We start from the raw sequence: 16,323 nt of genomic DNA on the forward strand, positions 1-16,323 counted from the left end.
AAGTTTTCTGAGTTAATTCGTAACTGTTCATGAGCCCACAGCATCCTCGTCTTCTCATTGGTATTTTTTGACATTACCTGCGCTGGTTTCTCCTGAAGAAACTGAACTTCTCCATCTTGAAGAAATGTAAGGAATCGAGGGATGATATGTTCCAGGAATGTAGAATACTGAGGAGATGACGTGACATTCTAATTGTGCCAAAATAAAGGAAAACGCCATTCAGTTATGTGTACAAATATTCATTTCAAACTCACACGTTATAGTAACTGCAAAGGAATAGAAAACATTTTAGCCAAAAGCAAATTTTTTGTACTTGTATTATTTATTAGTTACAATTTTAAATTGATTGCATTTCTGCAATCCAATTCAGGAGAATGAAATGCTAACTTTTACTATTAAAATTAGAAATACCAATGCTTTGGAAAATGTTGAACCTGGAACCCATTACAGCTTGGCTCTGCCACGATCTAAGTATGAAACCTCTACGAAGTTATTTAACTTCTAGGTCTGAGTTGTCTGATCTAGAAAATGAAGAGCCTAAGCAAACTAATGTATTAATTAGATGTAAATTATGTGCTAATTCGATGTATATTAATTACATTATAATCTAGTCTAATCTATTGTTGATCCTAGCAGTGATTTTAAAAGAAAAACGGGCCAGGCGAGGTGGCTCACGCCTATAATCCCAGCACTTTGGGAGGCCAAAGCAGGTGGATCACGAGGTCAAGAGATTGAGACCATCCTGGTCAACATGGTGAAACCCTGTCTCTACTAAAAATACAAAAATTAGCTGGGCATGGTGGCGTGCACCTGTAGTCCCAGCTACTTGGGAGGCTGAGGCAGAAGAATTGCTTGAAACCAGGAGGCGGAGGTTGTAGTGAGCCAAGATTGCGCCATTGCACTCCAGCCTGGGTAACAAGAGTGAAACTCTGTCTCAAAAAAAAAAAAAAAAGAAAAACAGAAAGGGCTGGGCATTGTAGCTCAGGCCTGTAATCCCACCACTCTGGGAGGCCAAGGCAGGAATATCGCTTGAGCCCAATAGTTCAAGAACAGCCTGGGCAACATAGCAAGACCCCATCTCTACAAGAAATTTTAAAAACAAAAGCTGGGCATGGTAGCATATGCCTGTGCTGTGGTCTTAGCTACTCAGAAGGCTGAGGTAAAAGGATCACTTGAGGTAACCTGCTAACCGCAAATACTAAAAAGGACAATAAAGTCTCAGAACCTCAAAAGGGTCAGATATTTAATCCAGATAGCTGCATGTCCACCCTCGGAGCCCTGACCCACACGCTTCTTCCTGCAGGTTCACAGACTGCCCATGTTTTCAGCCTCTCCAACAAACCTGCCAGGACTATGTTGCCTCAGATCAGTTCTTCCAATAAAAGCAGAATGCAGGCTTATCCTCTTCTGCCCCTCACCTCTTTATATATATATCTGTAAACAGCTTGTTTTAGCAGCTTGGGTAGAAGAGAAAGTTCTTCAGCTAGATTTCTAAATATCTCAAGATTTTTTTTCTAGCTCAGCTCAAGACAACAAGTCCTTAAAACTGTCTATTAAGAAAAACTAAAATACTATCCATTGCTACAGATGGTAGGGTATTTATTCAATCCCACTAGCACACATTTAATGTTTATTAATTCAAAAGGGCTGCTGGAGGGCATCTCAGCTGTGCAGCAGCACCAGTGTTGGCTAAGTGCCTGCTGTTTAGCCAGCTAGGGAAGGAGATGTCCAAAACGGCTGAGACGTCTCCTTCCTCGGGGAGTGAGGAGAAAACTCTGCTCTTCCAAGCTCTTGTGGTAGGCCTGACGGCTGTCAGGAAAACCCGCAGACATCCAGGGCTTAACTGTCTCTATGCGATGCTGTGCTTCAGTGGTCATGCCCATGTCCACTTTCACAGTCCACTTCTGCACCTGGTTTCTCTTTTTCTTAGAAGAATTAATAATAGTAACATATCTTAATGTCCTTGATATTTCTGACAAATATGCGAAGAGTGCTGACGTATTAGGTTTTCTCCTCGTCTCAGCTACTTGAAAGACCTGGGCCCCTATCTCCAAGACATGTGATTTACTTGATCCTATCATTGACCACCAATGCCCAGCCCCACCCACCCTGCCCCTGCTTTGTACTCAGTAAAAGTCAGAGCGTTCAGGTACTCGCAGCCACTGCCAGACTCTGCGTTTGGTTGGCAGTGGACCCCTGGGCCCAAACTCTCTTTTTTCTTTCTGTCTTGCGTTTTTTATTTCCATATTTCTCATCTCCACACCAGCAGGGAGGGGCTCACAGGACCCTGATTAGGGGCAGTACTGGAACATGACTCCCAGGAGAAGGGAAATTCACACACTGAGCCCCATGACCACCATGGCTCTCTGCCTAGGTACAATTTTCTGAACTGGGGTTCAGCAAGGTGGGTGCAAGCGGGGGTCAGGGCCTGCTGAGCTGAGGAATAAAATCCTCAGAGTTCAGGGCAGCTAAAGTGGCTGGAATCTGCAGGGCACAGCACCAGAGAAAAGCAAACCACAGAGTAGGGGAATGGGGAGAGTCTCTAGTGAGGCCAGCTGAGGGCTGGACTGCACATACACAGGGTGCCACTGCCTGAAGCTCACCAGTGTGCCTGCTTTAAGACTGAGAGATGGGGCCAGGAGTGGTGCCTCACATTTGTAATCCTAGCACTTTGGGAGGCCAAGGTGGGCAGATCGCTTGAGGTCGGGAGTTTGTGACCCGCCTGGGCAACATGGCAAAACCCCATCTCAACTAAAAATACAAAAATTAGTGGGGCATGGTGGAGCACACCTGTAGTCCCTGGTACTCCAGAGGCTGAGTGAAAGGATTACCTAAGCCCAGGAAGTTGAGACTGCAGTGAGCTGTGACCACACCACTGCACTCCAGCCTAGGTGACAGAGGGAGACTATCTAAAAAAAAAAAGACTGCGAGATTAATGAAGATACTATACATCTAGCAATATCAGAGGATGCTGATGCTGGATTTCAAGCCTAGCCAGAGTGGAAAGACCTACTTAACATCTTGACAACATTCCAGACCTCAAGACCTCACACATACAGCTAGACCATGTCCTAGAGTAAGGCCTATTCTAGACCAGCCCCAACAAAGCCTAAAATCAACCTCTGATATGATCCATAGGCAGAATTTGAAGGCTGAATCCTACCAAGTTAGAGACCAGGGAAACACCTTGGGCTATCCACAGATTCTCCCCACCAAAGCATAAAACAAAGCCTACACAAGTTCAGTATCAGCTGGTAACTGAACTGCTGACAACAATAAAATGTTGATGTTCTTCAGAGGGAGATAATAGGATCTAGAGTCCCCACAATATCACACAGAGAACGTCCGCTGTACAGCAAAAAAAATTTCTAGATTGTTGGGCGCAGTGGCTCACACCTGTAATCCTAGTACTTTGAGAGGCTGAGGAAGGAGGATCACTTGAGTCCAGGAGTTTGAGACCAGCCTGGGCAACATGGTGAAACCTCGTCTCTACAAAATACACAAAAGTTAGCCAAGCATGGTAGTACATGCCTGTAGTCCTGTAGTCCCAGCTACTCAGGAGGCTGAGGTGGGAGGATCACCCAAGCTCAGGAGGTTGAGGTTGTAGTGAGCCAAAATCGCACCACTGCACTCCAGCCTGAGTGACAGTGAGACCCTGTTTCAAAATATATAAATATATAAATTACTAAACAAGGAAACAGAATTAACGTGTCCCACAGCCCATAGAATTTGACCTTCAGAGAGCCCAAATGTTGGCTTTAATACATGAAGACTTGAAAGGAGCCCCTATACAGTAAATATGTTCAAAAAATAAAAGAATATGGTCTTAATAAATGAAGATGAGGAATCTGCAGAGAAGTAAAATCTATAAAGAACCAAACAGAAATTCTAGAACTGAAAGCACAATAACTAAAATTTTTAAAAATACAAAAAATAAACTGAAATTCTAAGAAAAACCCAGCAGGGTGGTTTCTTATTAGCCAGGCTTGGTGGAGAGCACCTGTAATCTCAGCTACTTGGGAGACTGATAACAAAAAAATTATCAGAAGATCAGCAGAAATTATCCAATCTAAAGGACAAACAGAAAAAAGACAGAGGGACATGGAGGACAATATAAAATTGTAGGATGTGAGGTCCACAAGAGAGAAAGTTCTTTCTTGATCAAGGTCACAGATGTTCTGATTAGCAGAACCAGAAATGACATCCAGATCTCAATACGTAAGAATAGACCATTAATTACCTGAACGTAACAAATTAACGGCCGGGCACAGTGGCTCACACCTGTAATCCCAGCACTTTGGGAAACCAAGGTAGGCGGATCATAACATCAAGAGATCGAGACCATCCTGGCCAACATGGTAAAACCCCGTCTTATTAAAAATATAAAAATTAGCTGGGTGTGGTGGCAGTCACCTGAAATTCCAGCTAGTCAGGAGGCTGAGTCAGGAGAATCCCTTGAACTCAGGATGCGGAGGCTGCAGTGAGCTGAGATCGTGCCACTGCACTCCAGCCAGGCAATAAGAGCGAGACTCTGTCTCAGGGGAAAAAAAGAAAATAAATTAATAAATAAATAAAAGAATAAATCTGAGGGCATCCCAAGAGGCATGGTAGCCTAGAAGAGCTACCATATTTAAAATGAAAAATGTTAAAACTGACATTCCTCAACATGGTGTGGGGCTCACTATCAGCCGCACGAAGATGGGCAATGCTGTGTAAAAAGTTTCAAATGTCAGTTTCAAAATGTAACTTATGTGAACAAAGACAATGATCTTTGAGCTGCTAGTAAAAAGACTGACAAAGGAGGAACAGAAAAGTGCATAACAATATTTACCTCCAAATGAAAAACACAAAATATAATGCTCATACCTCAAAATTTTCACTAACTTCTTGCATCATTTTCAACTTCGTTTCATCAGCTGTGAACAGCAAAACAAGCCATCAGGTAATTGAAATTATGTTAAGGAGTCACGTTAATCCAAAGCTGTATCGAATTTAGTAATTGAAGAGAAGCAATCAGATCTTATCAGTTTAACTGTCATGGCCTAATAGAAGGCACATAGCTAGTTCCCCACCACCAGTCGCACACATTTGTACTCCCAGACATACACGTGCATGCACTGACAAGCATAAAGATACACACACACAAACACACACACACACACACACACACACACACACACACACATGTGCCTCTTTGGGGCTCCAGCCAGTATTACTCATCACTTTGCTTCTCTATTAGGTAGAGAAAAGGAACACGAGAATAAACATTAATGTTACTATTAATTTCAAAGTGCACATCATTTGAGCTGAGACACATTTCTTTTTACGCATTTTTTTTTTGAGAGGAAGTCTTGCTCTGTCACCCAGGCTGGAGTGCAATGGCGCAATCTCGGCTCACTACAACCTCTGCCTCCCAGATTTAAGCAATTCTCCTGCCTCTGCCTCCCGAGTAGCTGGGATTACAGGTGCCTGCCACCGCACCCAGCTAACTTTTTTGTATTTTTAGTAGAGACGGGGGATTCACCATGTTGGCCAGGCTGGTCTCAAACTCCTGACCTCAAGTGATTCACCCACCTCAGCCTCCCAAAGTGCTGGATCACAGGCATGAGCCACCGGGCCCAGCCTTATTTATGCCTTTCTTAATGACAAAAAGGATCAACTCACGTGTATTCACATCTGTGAGAGCCGCCACAAACTGAAGGTACTTTTTCATCAGAGTGGTTTGGTCAACCACTGTGGCCCCCTGTGTTGCAACAAAGGCCATTTTTCTTTTGGGCTGGTTTGCTTCTCAAGAGAAAAGTATCAGGTCCATGAGTTCACCCAGCCTACAAAAAGAAGCATAGAGTTAGTCAACTCACAGAAGGCACAGGATCACAATCTCTGCAAAAATGCTTTCACCTTAAACCAGAACCTAACGCTATTCATTCTGGTTTTTTGAATATGATGTTTACCTAACTCCATTTTGTCTATTAACTTTGAAACATGATTTTTCTATGCAGATACGTTTCTTTCCTATGGTATTTCCACATTCCCTGAGTCAGGGGTTGGCAAACATTTTCTGTTAAAAGCCACATAGTAGATATTTTAGTCTTTGTGGCCACGCAGTCTGTAACAACTACTCAGCTCTGCTATAATCAGAAAGCAGTCACAGACAACATGTAAATGAATGAGGCTGTGTTCCAATAAAACTTTATTTATGGATGCTGAAATCTGAATTTCATATAACTTTCATTCATCATGAAATTTTCCCCAGCCATTTAAAAATACAAAACCATTCTTGGTTCATGGGTGGTATAAAACTGGCAGTAGGCCGGGCATGGTGACTTAACACCTGTAATCCCAGCACTCTGGGAGGCCAAGGCAGACACAAGGTCAGGAGTTCCATATCAGCCTGGCCAACATGGTGAAACCCCGACTCTATTAAAAATACAAAAATTAGCCAGGCGTGGCGGCGGGGACCTTTAATCCCAGCTACTTGGGAGGCTGAGGTAGGAGAATTGCTTGAACACGGGAGGCAGAGACTGCAGTGAACTGAGATCGTGTCACTGCACTCTAGCCTAGGCAACAGAGCAAGACTCAGTCCCCAAAAAAACAAACAAACAAAAAACAGGCAGCCGGGTGGATCAGGGCAACCGTGGCCATAGGTGATTGATTCCCAAACTTCAGCAAGCATCAAAATCCCCAGATGCCAAAGGTGGGCTCCCAAGCAGCACCCCTCCAGACCGTGGTTACCTGAGGGGCACAGGCAACTATAGATTCTGTTTGTAGCTGGCAGGCAGTAGGCACTCAATGGCTGCTCACAGCTAACACACAGATGGAAACTTGGGTTCTCTTTTAACAGGTGTTACAAAGTATCCTGAGAAGCTGGTGAATACTTTGCTTTTACCCCTCCCTTCCTGCATAATCCCACTCTGCACTGAGAGGTGGTTTCAGGGTTTTATTTTCTTTCAAGACACACGCCTCCTCTGCAGGCCTGCTGGATACTGCCTTGCAGCTGACACAGGTGACACTAGAGAGCTCCTTCCGAACACTCTTCCTATACACCAAAAACGCTTCTTCCATGCAGAGAGAAGGCCCACAGGTGTCCCACAAGCCCACCAGAAGCCCCAGCCCTCTGGTTCCGGGTAGGAAATGCCACAAAGGAAACCAGGCGGGGGAATCTTTCATGTCCTTATAGGGGACCTGGCAACTGCCTGTTTCAGATGACACCCCCTTCCCCATCTCCATCGGCCCAAGACTCGGGGGTCATGGCCTCTCCCTTCCCATCCCGATCCCTGGGGGGACCCAAGACTCGAGGTTACCGCCTCTCCCTGCCCATCCCCATCCGAGGGGACCGAAGACTCGGTGTCACGGCCTCTCCCTACCCATCCCCATTCGAGGGAACCCAAGACACAGTGGTCACGGCCTGTCTGTGCCTAAGAACCTCCCTAGTTCCGTCCAAACTTCCCCCTTCCCACAGAAGTCGTCAACTCTTCATTTTCGAGGGTCCCACAGAGCCTAGGGGCCCTGGCTAGGGAGAAACGCCCCCATTCCGCGTGTCTGCGAGAAAGCGGCTTCGCCACCCCGGGTGCCGGTTGCCGGGTGCCGAGGGCCCAGGCCGGGCCGGCGACGCGCAGCTCCCTCTCCCGGGGACGAACGGCCCCGCCGCCCCTCCCAATCCCCCGCCCCGACCCCGCCAAACCCGGCCTGAGGCGGCGCCGCCGGGCCAGAGGGGGCGCTGTGGTCACCGCAACCTTCGCTCCCCGAGCCGGGCCTAACCAGTCCGGTGCCTGCGTGGAGGCCCGGAGGTGCCAGGTTGGCCGGGGGGCGCCTCCCGAGAAAAGGGACCCCCCCCCGCAACGTCCCACCCGACCTCTCAGCTCACAAACGGCCCTCTGGTTCCTTCCTTTTGTCGCAGTCCCGGGCTCAACGCGACCGCGTCCCAAACCGAGCTACGGCGAGCGCCGAGCGCCAATTCCCGCACCCGCGAGTGCTGCGCCTCCTACGGCTTCCTCTCAGCTCGGCCGCGAACGCCGTAGTCCCTGCAGCCCCCGGTGGACCCTGGCGGAGGCCTAAGGAACCCCGGGGCGCTCGGAGCCCCCCCACTCCCTCCCTCCGCCGAGCAGCCGCACTGCAGAGGCCTCCCCATGCCCGGGGGCCGAGCGCACCTCCCGGGGCCGTTCAGACACCCGCCCCCCAACTTACCCCGACCTTGGCGACCCGGCTGCAGCAGGCCCGGCCCGCGACCCCTGCAACCCCCAGCCGAACCCTCGCCGCCGCCGCTCCGCCGCGCGCAGTCCCGCCCCCGCTTAAAGCGGCCGCGCCCGCCGACCGTGCACCAGGCCCCGGCGTACCGCCCCCAAGTGGGTGCGGCCTGGGCGGGCGCGGGCGCGGGGAGGGGCGTCCACCATCTCGGTGGGCCCCGGCCCTTTAACCCCCCGCCAGCCGTGATCGGGCCAGGCCAGCGCCCAGGTTCTAGGGGCTTCATCGGCCCCTAAGTCTACTCCCAGAAGTCAGGCCGCGGGGAGTGCTCGGGGATCCTGGGGGCCGTGGGCAAGTTGGGAGGGCTTTCCCGAGTTGGCAGCGATGGGGCCCAGGTATCGTCTACCACTGGACTGAAGGTGGCAAGCAGGGCAGAGTTTGCCACCCCTACTCCCCGCTCCCCTCCTGGGGTCCTTCTCATCCCGCAGCAGGGAGAGAAGGCCAGGAGGGTCTTTGGGAAGGTAAGGCTGGTGACGGACTGAGACCCTATTAGCAAAATAAAGTCCGGGTGTGCTTCCTGGAGTTGGCTGCCCAGGTGCAGAAGGGTCTCATTGGTTCTCCAGCTGCTTTTCCGCCGAGGCTGGATCCACCTGTCGGGCAGATCTACCTCCATCAAAACTTGATGGAGATTTTTTTTTTTTTAAATAAGTTTCAGGCCAGGCCCCAGTAATGAAGGGATAGAGGGGGGATGGAGCCAAGGGAGGTGGCACGGGCCAGACCAAAAGGCGTCTCGAAGGGAAACGTACCGTCAGGAACTATGGTTGCTACAGGGACACAGGACATGTTACAGGGACAGAGCATGGAAACATGACCTGAACTTGGCCACCTCCAGGCCCTGGTTCCACCTTCCTGCGCCTACCCCCCCACATCACTAACCCACCAAGATCATTATGTTCCCTTCTCAGACATACATTTCCTACCCTGCGATAATAACTGTTGCAGTGCCCATGGATACTCTGGAGGAGAGGTGCTCTTTTTCTGAAGCTCCTTGCTTGTTTAACGTTGCCACTCAAGAGCAAGGCCACAGCTGAAATGTTGGGATTGTAAGTGGATGTTTTTAGCAGCAATTAATTCTGCCCCAGGAGAAACAAAATGCTTCAGAATAGCCCTTCCATCACGGAAGAGGTTGCCTATTTGTGAGCAAAATCTGCTGTGGTCCTACCACCACTACCCCAAGAAAGTGGGAGGCCTAGCTGGGTGTGGTGGCTCACGGCTGTAATCCCAGCACTTTGGGAGACCAAGGCAGGTGGATCACAATGTTAGGAGTTTGAGAGCAGCCTGGCCAACATGGTGAAATTCCATCTCTACTAAAAATGCAAAAATTAGCCAGGCGTGGTGGTGGGCACCTGTAATCCCAGGTACTTGGGAGGCTAAGATAGGAGAATAGCTTGAACCCAGGAGGTGGAGGTTGCAGTGAGCCAAGATGGTGCCACTGCACTCCAGCCTGGGCAACAGAGCGAGACTGTCTCAAAAAAAAAAAAAAAAGGGATATCCCTGAACTCATTTTGCTCCCTCCAAGCTACTCCAGGATTTAGCCCCAAATGCATCTCCCAGGAGCTGATTCTGAGTCGTTGTTACCTGCCCAGCAGCCCCCTCAGCCCATAGTCAATTTCCAACGCAGGACAATGAGGATGTGTGGTAGGAATACGGACCCTAGGGCTGCTGCCCTTGAATGACCAAAGAAGATTCTATTATACCACCTTGCTAGGGCCAACAGACCAACTAACACTAACTTGCTTTAGAAAGACTTTCACCAACAAGAACTGACTCCAAAGGAGTGTGAGCTTTCCATTACCCAGAAAAATGTAATTAACCAAAACAGGTCCCACCACCAGAGCCAGGCGAATGAGATTTGACTGTTCACAACGTCTGATCTGTCCCCGGGCCCCAGACCCTTACCTGTGGCTGCTGTTCTGGACGTTTGGCCCGAGGCATCCTTTGTTAAGGCTGCCCTCAGTGTCTATTGTGACCGACGCTCACCGCGCCAGGGGAGAGAATGTCCCCTCTGTGCTGCTGCATGATTATATGAGATGGCATCTCCGAAAGCAGTCCAAGGTCAGTGCAGAGGAGGCACGGACAAATGGTTTCCAACACTGAGTCATGTTCAAGGCCTTGGGGGAGTTATCAAAGGGAGGCCTCATCTTATTCTTTCAGCCATTCCACTTTTAGCATCTGCTTTGCAAACTACATACTGTGTATGTAATTTTAAGTTTTCAAGTAGCCACATTTCAAAAAAAGAAAAAGAAGTGAAATCAATTTTAATAATGTTACAAAACTCAATATACTCAAAATATCATTTCAACATATAGTCAATGTCAAAATGATCAATAAGCCAGGTGTGGTGGCTCACGCCTGTAATCCCAACACTTTGGGAGGCGGAGTCGGGCAGATCTCTTGAGGCCAGGAGTTTGAAGTATCAAGTTCTTGAGGACTCATCCTTTCAGCCATTCCACAAGCATCTACTTCGCACTAAACTACATGCTAAGTAGCAGGCACGCAGACACATGGCGTAGGTGAGGATGCTTGGAGGAAGGTCAGAGTCACTCTGGTAAGAGGGACTTGTGGCCCCTATGGGCTAGACTGGGAGAATTGTGGAAAAAAAAAAAATGACTCTTGAGGCCAGGCACAGTGGCTTATTCTTGTAATCCCAGTACTTTGGGAGGCCGATGGGGGAGGATCACTTGAGGCTAGGAGCTCAAGACCAGCCTGGGAAACATAATGAGGCTCTATCTCTACCAAAAATAAAAAAATTACCTGGGCATGGTGGTGCATGCTTGTAGTTCCACCTGCCTGGGAGGCTGAGGTGGGAGGATCACTTGAGCCCAGGAGTTAGAGGCTGCAGTGACCTATGAGTTACAATTGTGACACTGCACTCTAAACTAGGCAAGAGGGAGAGAATCTGTCTCAAAAACAAAACAAAAAAACAGGCCAGGCGCAGTGGCTCTCGCCTGTAATCCCGGCACTTTGGGAGGCTGAGTCAGGGAGATCACCTGAGGTCAACAGTTCGAGACCAGCCTGACCAACAGGAAGAAATCCTGTCTCTACTTAAAAAAAAAAAAAAATTTTTTATTTAAATAAAGAAAAATTAGCCAGGCATGATGGCACATGCCTGTAATCCCAGCTACTTGGAAGGCTGAGGCAGGAATTGCTTGAACCTGGGAGGCGGAGGTTGAGGTGAGCCGAGATTGTGCCATTGCACTCTAGTTTGGGCAAAAAGAGCAAAACTCTGTACTCTGTCTCAAAAAAAAAAAAAAGGAGGACGAAGAAGATTCTTGGGATGGTCAGATGCATTTGTACCCAGACAGTGTAGCGCTGTGCTTTCCACTTCAGCAGCCACTAACCCCGGGTGTGGTGTGGCCCCTCTGAATGGAGATGAATTCGCAGTGTAAAATGCACATGAGATGGCGCAGCCTTATGACAAACCAAAAAAGGCTGGAGTACAGTGGTGCAATCTCGGCTCCTTGCAACCTCTGCCCCTCAGGTTGAAGATGTCCCCATACCTCAGCCTCCCAAGTAGCTGGGATTACAGACACCTGCCACCACGCCTAGCTAAGTTTAATATTTTTTGTAGAGATGGGGTTTTGCCATGTTGGGCATGCTGGTTTTAAACTCCTGGCCTCAAGAGATCTGCCTGCCTCGGCCTCCCGAAGTGCTGGGATTACGGGTGTGAGCCACCGCACCTGGCTTATTGATCACTATTACATTGATTATATGTTGAAATGATATTTTGAGTATACTGAGTTTTGTAACAGCATTAAAATTGATTTCACGTGTTTCTTTTTCTTTTTTGAAATGTGGCTATTCGAAATTTTTTTTTTTTTTTTTTGAGATGGAGTTTCGCTCGTTACCCAGGCTGGAGTGCAATGGCGCGATCTCGGCTCACTGCAACCTCCGCCTCCTGGGTTCAGGCAATTCTCCTGCCTCAGCCTCCTGAGTAGCTGGGACTACAGGCACACGCCACCATGCCCAGCTAATTTTTTGTATTTTTAGTTGAGACGGGGTTTCACCATGTTGACCAGGATGGTCTCGATCTCTTGACCTCGTGATCCACCCTCCTCGGCCTCCCAAAGTGCTGGGATTACAGGCTTGAGCCACCGTGCCCGGTGAAAATTTAAAATATAGCTCGAATTCTGTTTCTAGCCAACAACACTAATTTAGGAAAGCCAAGCGGGGCTTGGTGGTGCACACCTGTAATCCTTGCTACTCTGGAGGCTGAGGTGGGAGGACCGCTTCAGGTCAGGTGTCTGAGACCAAGTTGGGCAACGTAAAGAGAGCCCTCTCTGAAAGAAAAGTAAAGCAAAAAGAAAAGAAAAGCTAGCTTTCTGGGCTGGGTGCAGTGGCTCACACCTGTAATCCCAGCACTTTGGAAGGCAGAGGTGGGTGGCACATGAGGCCAGGAGTTCGAGACCAGCCTGGCCAACATGGTAAAACCTCATCTCTACTAAGAAATTAAAAAATTTGGCCGGGCGCGGTGGCTCATGCCTATAATCCCAGCACTTTGGGAGGCCGAGGCGGGTGGATCACGAGGTCAAGAGATCGAGACCATCCTGGTCAACAAGGTGAAACCCCGTCTCTACTAAAAATACAAAAAATTAGCTGGGCATGGTGGTGTGCGCCTGTAGTCCCAGCTACTTGGGAGGCTGAGGCAGGAGAATTGCTTGAACCCAGAAGGCGGAGGTTGCAGTGAGCCGAGATCGTGCCATTGCACTCCAGTCTGGGTAACAACAGTGAAACTCCGTCTCAAAAAAAAAAAAAAAATTAGTTGGGCATGCTTGTGTGCACCTGTAATCCCAGCTACTCAGGAGACTAAGGCAGGAGAATCGCTTGAATCCAAGAGGTGGAAGTTGCAGTGAGCCAAGATCACACCATTGCACTCCAGCCTAGGCAAAAGAGCTAGACTCCATCTCAAAAAATAAAAGAAAAAAAATTAATAAAAAGAATACCTAGGCTTCTGAGAGGATTTTCTTCCCCTTCCTTATCAGATACTCCCTAAAAGAATGAAGCTCCCCAGCGTGTTATGGGTTGGAGCAGAGATGGGTACTGTGAGAGTGGTGGTGGTGGTGGTGATGGGGTAAGAGTAATGCCTATGGAATATCCTGGCCAGGCGCAGTGGCTCACGCCTGTAATCCCAGCACTTTGGGAGGCTGAGGCAGGTGGATCACCTCTTGAGGTCAGGAGTTAGAGACCGTCTGGCCAACATAGCAAAACCCTGTCTCTACTAAAAGATACATACATATAAGCCACCATGCCTGGCTAAAAAAGTACAAAAAATTAGCTGAGCATGGTGGTGAGCAAGTGTGATCCCAGCTACTTGGGAGTCTGAGGCAGAAGAGGGAGTCCCAGCAGGTGTGATCCCAGCTACTTGGGAGTCTGAGGCAGAAGAGGGAGTCCCAGCAAGTGTGATCCCAGCTACTTGGGAGTCTGCTTGAACATGGGAAACAGAGGTTATAGTGAGCCGAGATTGTGCCATTGCACTCCAGCCTGAGTGACAGAGCAAGACTCCATCTCAAAAAAATAAAAAAAAGACAAAAGAAAATCCTGACTGGCAAACAGGAATTACCCAAAGGGTGGCAGGAGCATCAGTTTCAGGGTGCCCTTGAAGTTCACTTCCATAACATAGATAACACTGTGGCTACTGTAAAATTATTACTCAGTGCAATAATTACCCATTTAAAAAAAATACATCTCATTTTATTTGGTACATTTTAAAAAGCAGGACAGCCTGACCTTCCAATTTCGTTAAACGATCTTAAAGATTTGCAACTCTGCAGTCTTGACTATTTTCTTCTCAAGCACTTCAAATTCCTCCCAAGCCAATTTCCCCCAAATCCTTCAGCAATTCCCACCTGACAGCCAACACTGATTGGACACTTTACTCTGTCCTAAGTGCTGTTTTACATGTTAATTCCTTTTATCCTTACATCAGTCTCACCGTGTTGGGACTATTTTTATGCCCATAAAGTAAAAGGGGGCCTGACATTGTGGCTCATGCCTGTAGTGCCAGCTACTCTGGAGGCTGAAGCAGGAGGATGGCTTGAGCCCAGGAGTTTGAGACCAGTCTGAGCAACCTAGCAAGACTCCATCTCTATAAAAAATAACTTAAAAAATTATCTTAGAGAGGAAAGTGACTTCCCCAAGGTCTTATAACTCTCAGGGAGAACCCAAAGTCTTCTTGTTCCTAGGCCTGGTATTGAAGTTGGTGTCACTAGAGGTGACATCTGTCTCTCAGTTTTGTTTTTTTTTTTGAGACAGAGTCTTGCTCTGTCGTCCAGGCTAGAGTACAGTGGTGCCATCTCAACTCACTGCAATTTCTGCTTCCCAGGTTTAAGTAATTCTTCTGCCTCAGCCTGCTAAGGCACGGATTACAGGCACACGCCTGTAGCTGGGATTACAGGCGCATGCCACCATGCCTGGCTAATTTTTGTATTTTTAGTAGAGATGGGGTTTCACCACGTTGGCCAGGCTGGTCTCGAACCCCTGACCTCGTGGTCCACCTGCCTTGGCCTCCCAAAGTGCTGGGATTACAGGCATTAGCCACCAAGCCCAGCCTCTTTTTTTCTGAGACAGAATCTCTTCTGCCCTGGCTGGTGTGCAGTGGCACTTGCTCATTGCAGCCTCTGCCTCCCGGGTTCAAGAGATTCTTGTGCCTTAGCCTTGCAAGTAGTTGAGACTACAGGCATACAGCACCATGCCTGGCTAATTTTTTGTATTTTTAGTAGAGATGGGGTTTTGCTAAGTTGGCCAGGCTGGTCTCAAAACTCCTGACCTCAGGTAATCCACCCATCTCAATCTTCCAAATTGCTGGGACTGCAGGCGTAAGCCACCATGCCAAGCCCTGTCTAGCCCCTTTAACTTTTCACAGGGGCTCACTCAAATCTATTCCCCTCCATTCCCTGAATATGGCAGTGGGGCCAGTGGGGCTCATTCTTGGGGAAACCCACAGCTGTCCCAGAGCTAGGGGCCCTTTAGATTAGCAGTCCTCAACCTTTTTGGCACCAAGGACAATTTTTTCCATGAATGGGTGTTTGGAGGGATGGTTTTGGGATGATTCAAGCACATTACACTTATTATGTACTTTATTTCTATTATGATTACTTACTTACCATCATGCAGAATCAGTGGGAGCCGTGAGCTTGTTTTCCTGCAACTAGACAGTCCCATCTGGGGGTGATGGGAGACAGTGACAGATCATCGGGCATTAGAGTCTCATAAGGAACTTGCAACCCAGATCCCTTGCATGCCTAGTTCACAATAGGGTTTGTGCTCCTAGGAAGCTCTCATGCCCTGCTGATCTGACAGGAGGTGGAGCTCCTCGTGGCTCACAGGCCCTGCTCACCTCCTGCTGAGCAGCCAGGCCATGGACTGGTACTGTGAGGGATCTGTGGGGATCGCTCCCTCGTGAGGCCCCTGGGAAATGGGCCTCGCCATACGGTGAGCTTGAGCCCTGACACAGATCCCCGGTTGGGGGAGTCGAGCTGAGGGAAAGCAGGAACCGAGAGAGGGACTATGTTATTCTAAATAATTAACAGACATTACTTTATGGATATGAGGACTTGGGAGGCATTGTGTCTACTTTCTGCTTGTTATGGTTTATTGCTTGATTATGTTCATTTTGGACCTGTGTTACTTACTTAATAACTTACAGGGCGTAACTGTAACTTACTTACCATGGTTTACAGGGCGTGACTGTAATCTACTTACCTTGACCTATTGGGCGTAACCTACTTACTGAGCTTAACTTACTTACTGGGCGTAACTTGCTTACTGTAACTTAAGTACGTTAATCTGGTGTAAACAACTTTAACTTCAGAAAAGTATATAATGAAACACATTGCAGAAATAAAATTGCTGCATGAGCATAGCGCATGTAGCCCTCCAGACCTCACCTTTTCTGTCTCCCTTTTTTCCGGCGCGCACTCTCTTCCAGGTTTGGGATCCTCTCGCTGGACGAGATTCCCGGGCTCGCGTTCAGTTCACAACAGTACTGGCAGCCAGGGGCTTGGAGACCCCTGCTTTAGATGCCTTGATGCCAATGTAGCAGGGGGAGGGGGCTACAGTGATTGTCCATCAGTGCCTCATGGG

The 16,323-nt window shown here is 48.4% G+C and overlaps 1 protein-coding gene, 1 long non-coding RNA gene and 1 other non-coding gene across 52 annotated transcripts in view; all 3 read right to left on the bottom strand.

Annotated features, from left to right (window-relative positions):
- Positions 1–10,239, bottom strand: part of TRRAP (transformation/transcription domain associated protein) — a 131,897-nt gene extending 121,658 nt beyond the window's left edge. For 25 of the 50 annotated variants that reach the window (XM_078357194.1, XM_078357275.1, XM_078357271.1 and 22 more), the window contains exons 1-4: positions 8,185–8,290; positions 5,665–5,825; positions 4,867–4,916; positions 78–188 (exon numbers count right to left, since the gene is read on the bottom strand). In XM_078357194.1, coding sequence (XP_078213320.1) covers positions 78–188; positions 4,867–4,916; positions 5,665–5,764 — 261 coding nt within the window. In that variant the 5' untranslated portion in view covers positions 5,765–5,825; positions 8,185–8,290. Of the gene's footprint in view, positions 1–77; positions 189–4,866; positions 4,917–5,664; positions 5,826–8,184; positions 8,291–10,140 lie in introns of those variants that run through there. The other 25 variants (XM_078357287.1, XM_078357281.1, XM_078357177.1 and 22 more) reach the window with 3 other exon arrangements.
- Positions 5,007–5,234, bottom strand: LOC128931466 (small nucleolar RNA ZL1). The gene has a single exon (XR_008479866.1). It is a non-coding gene; the product is annotated as a small nucleolar RNA ZL1 (small nucleolar RNA).
- Positions 10,240–10,300: 61 nt separating the features above from the next.
- On the bottom strand, positions 10,301–16,244 carry LOC144580476 (uncharacterized). The gene is made up of 3 exons (XR_013530040.1): positions 16,128–16,244; positions 15,345–15,402; positions 10,301–10,432 (listed from the first exon to the last, which is right to left on the bottom strand). It is a non-coding gene; the product is annotated as an uncharacterized LOC144580476 (long non-coding RNA).
- Positions 16,245–16,323: the final 79 nt, after the last annotated feature.

This window comes from Callithrix jacchus, chromosome 2, assembly GCF_049354715.1.
Source record: "Callithrix jacchus isolate 240 chromosome 2, calJac240_pri, whole genome shotgun sequence".
Lineage (NCBI taxonomy): Eukaryota > Metazoa > Chordata > Mammalia > Primates > Cebidae > Callithrix > Callithrix jacchus.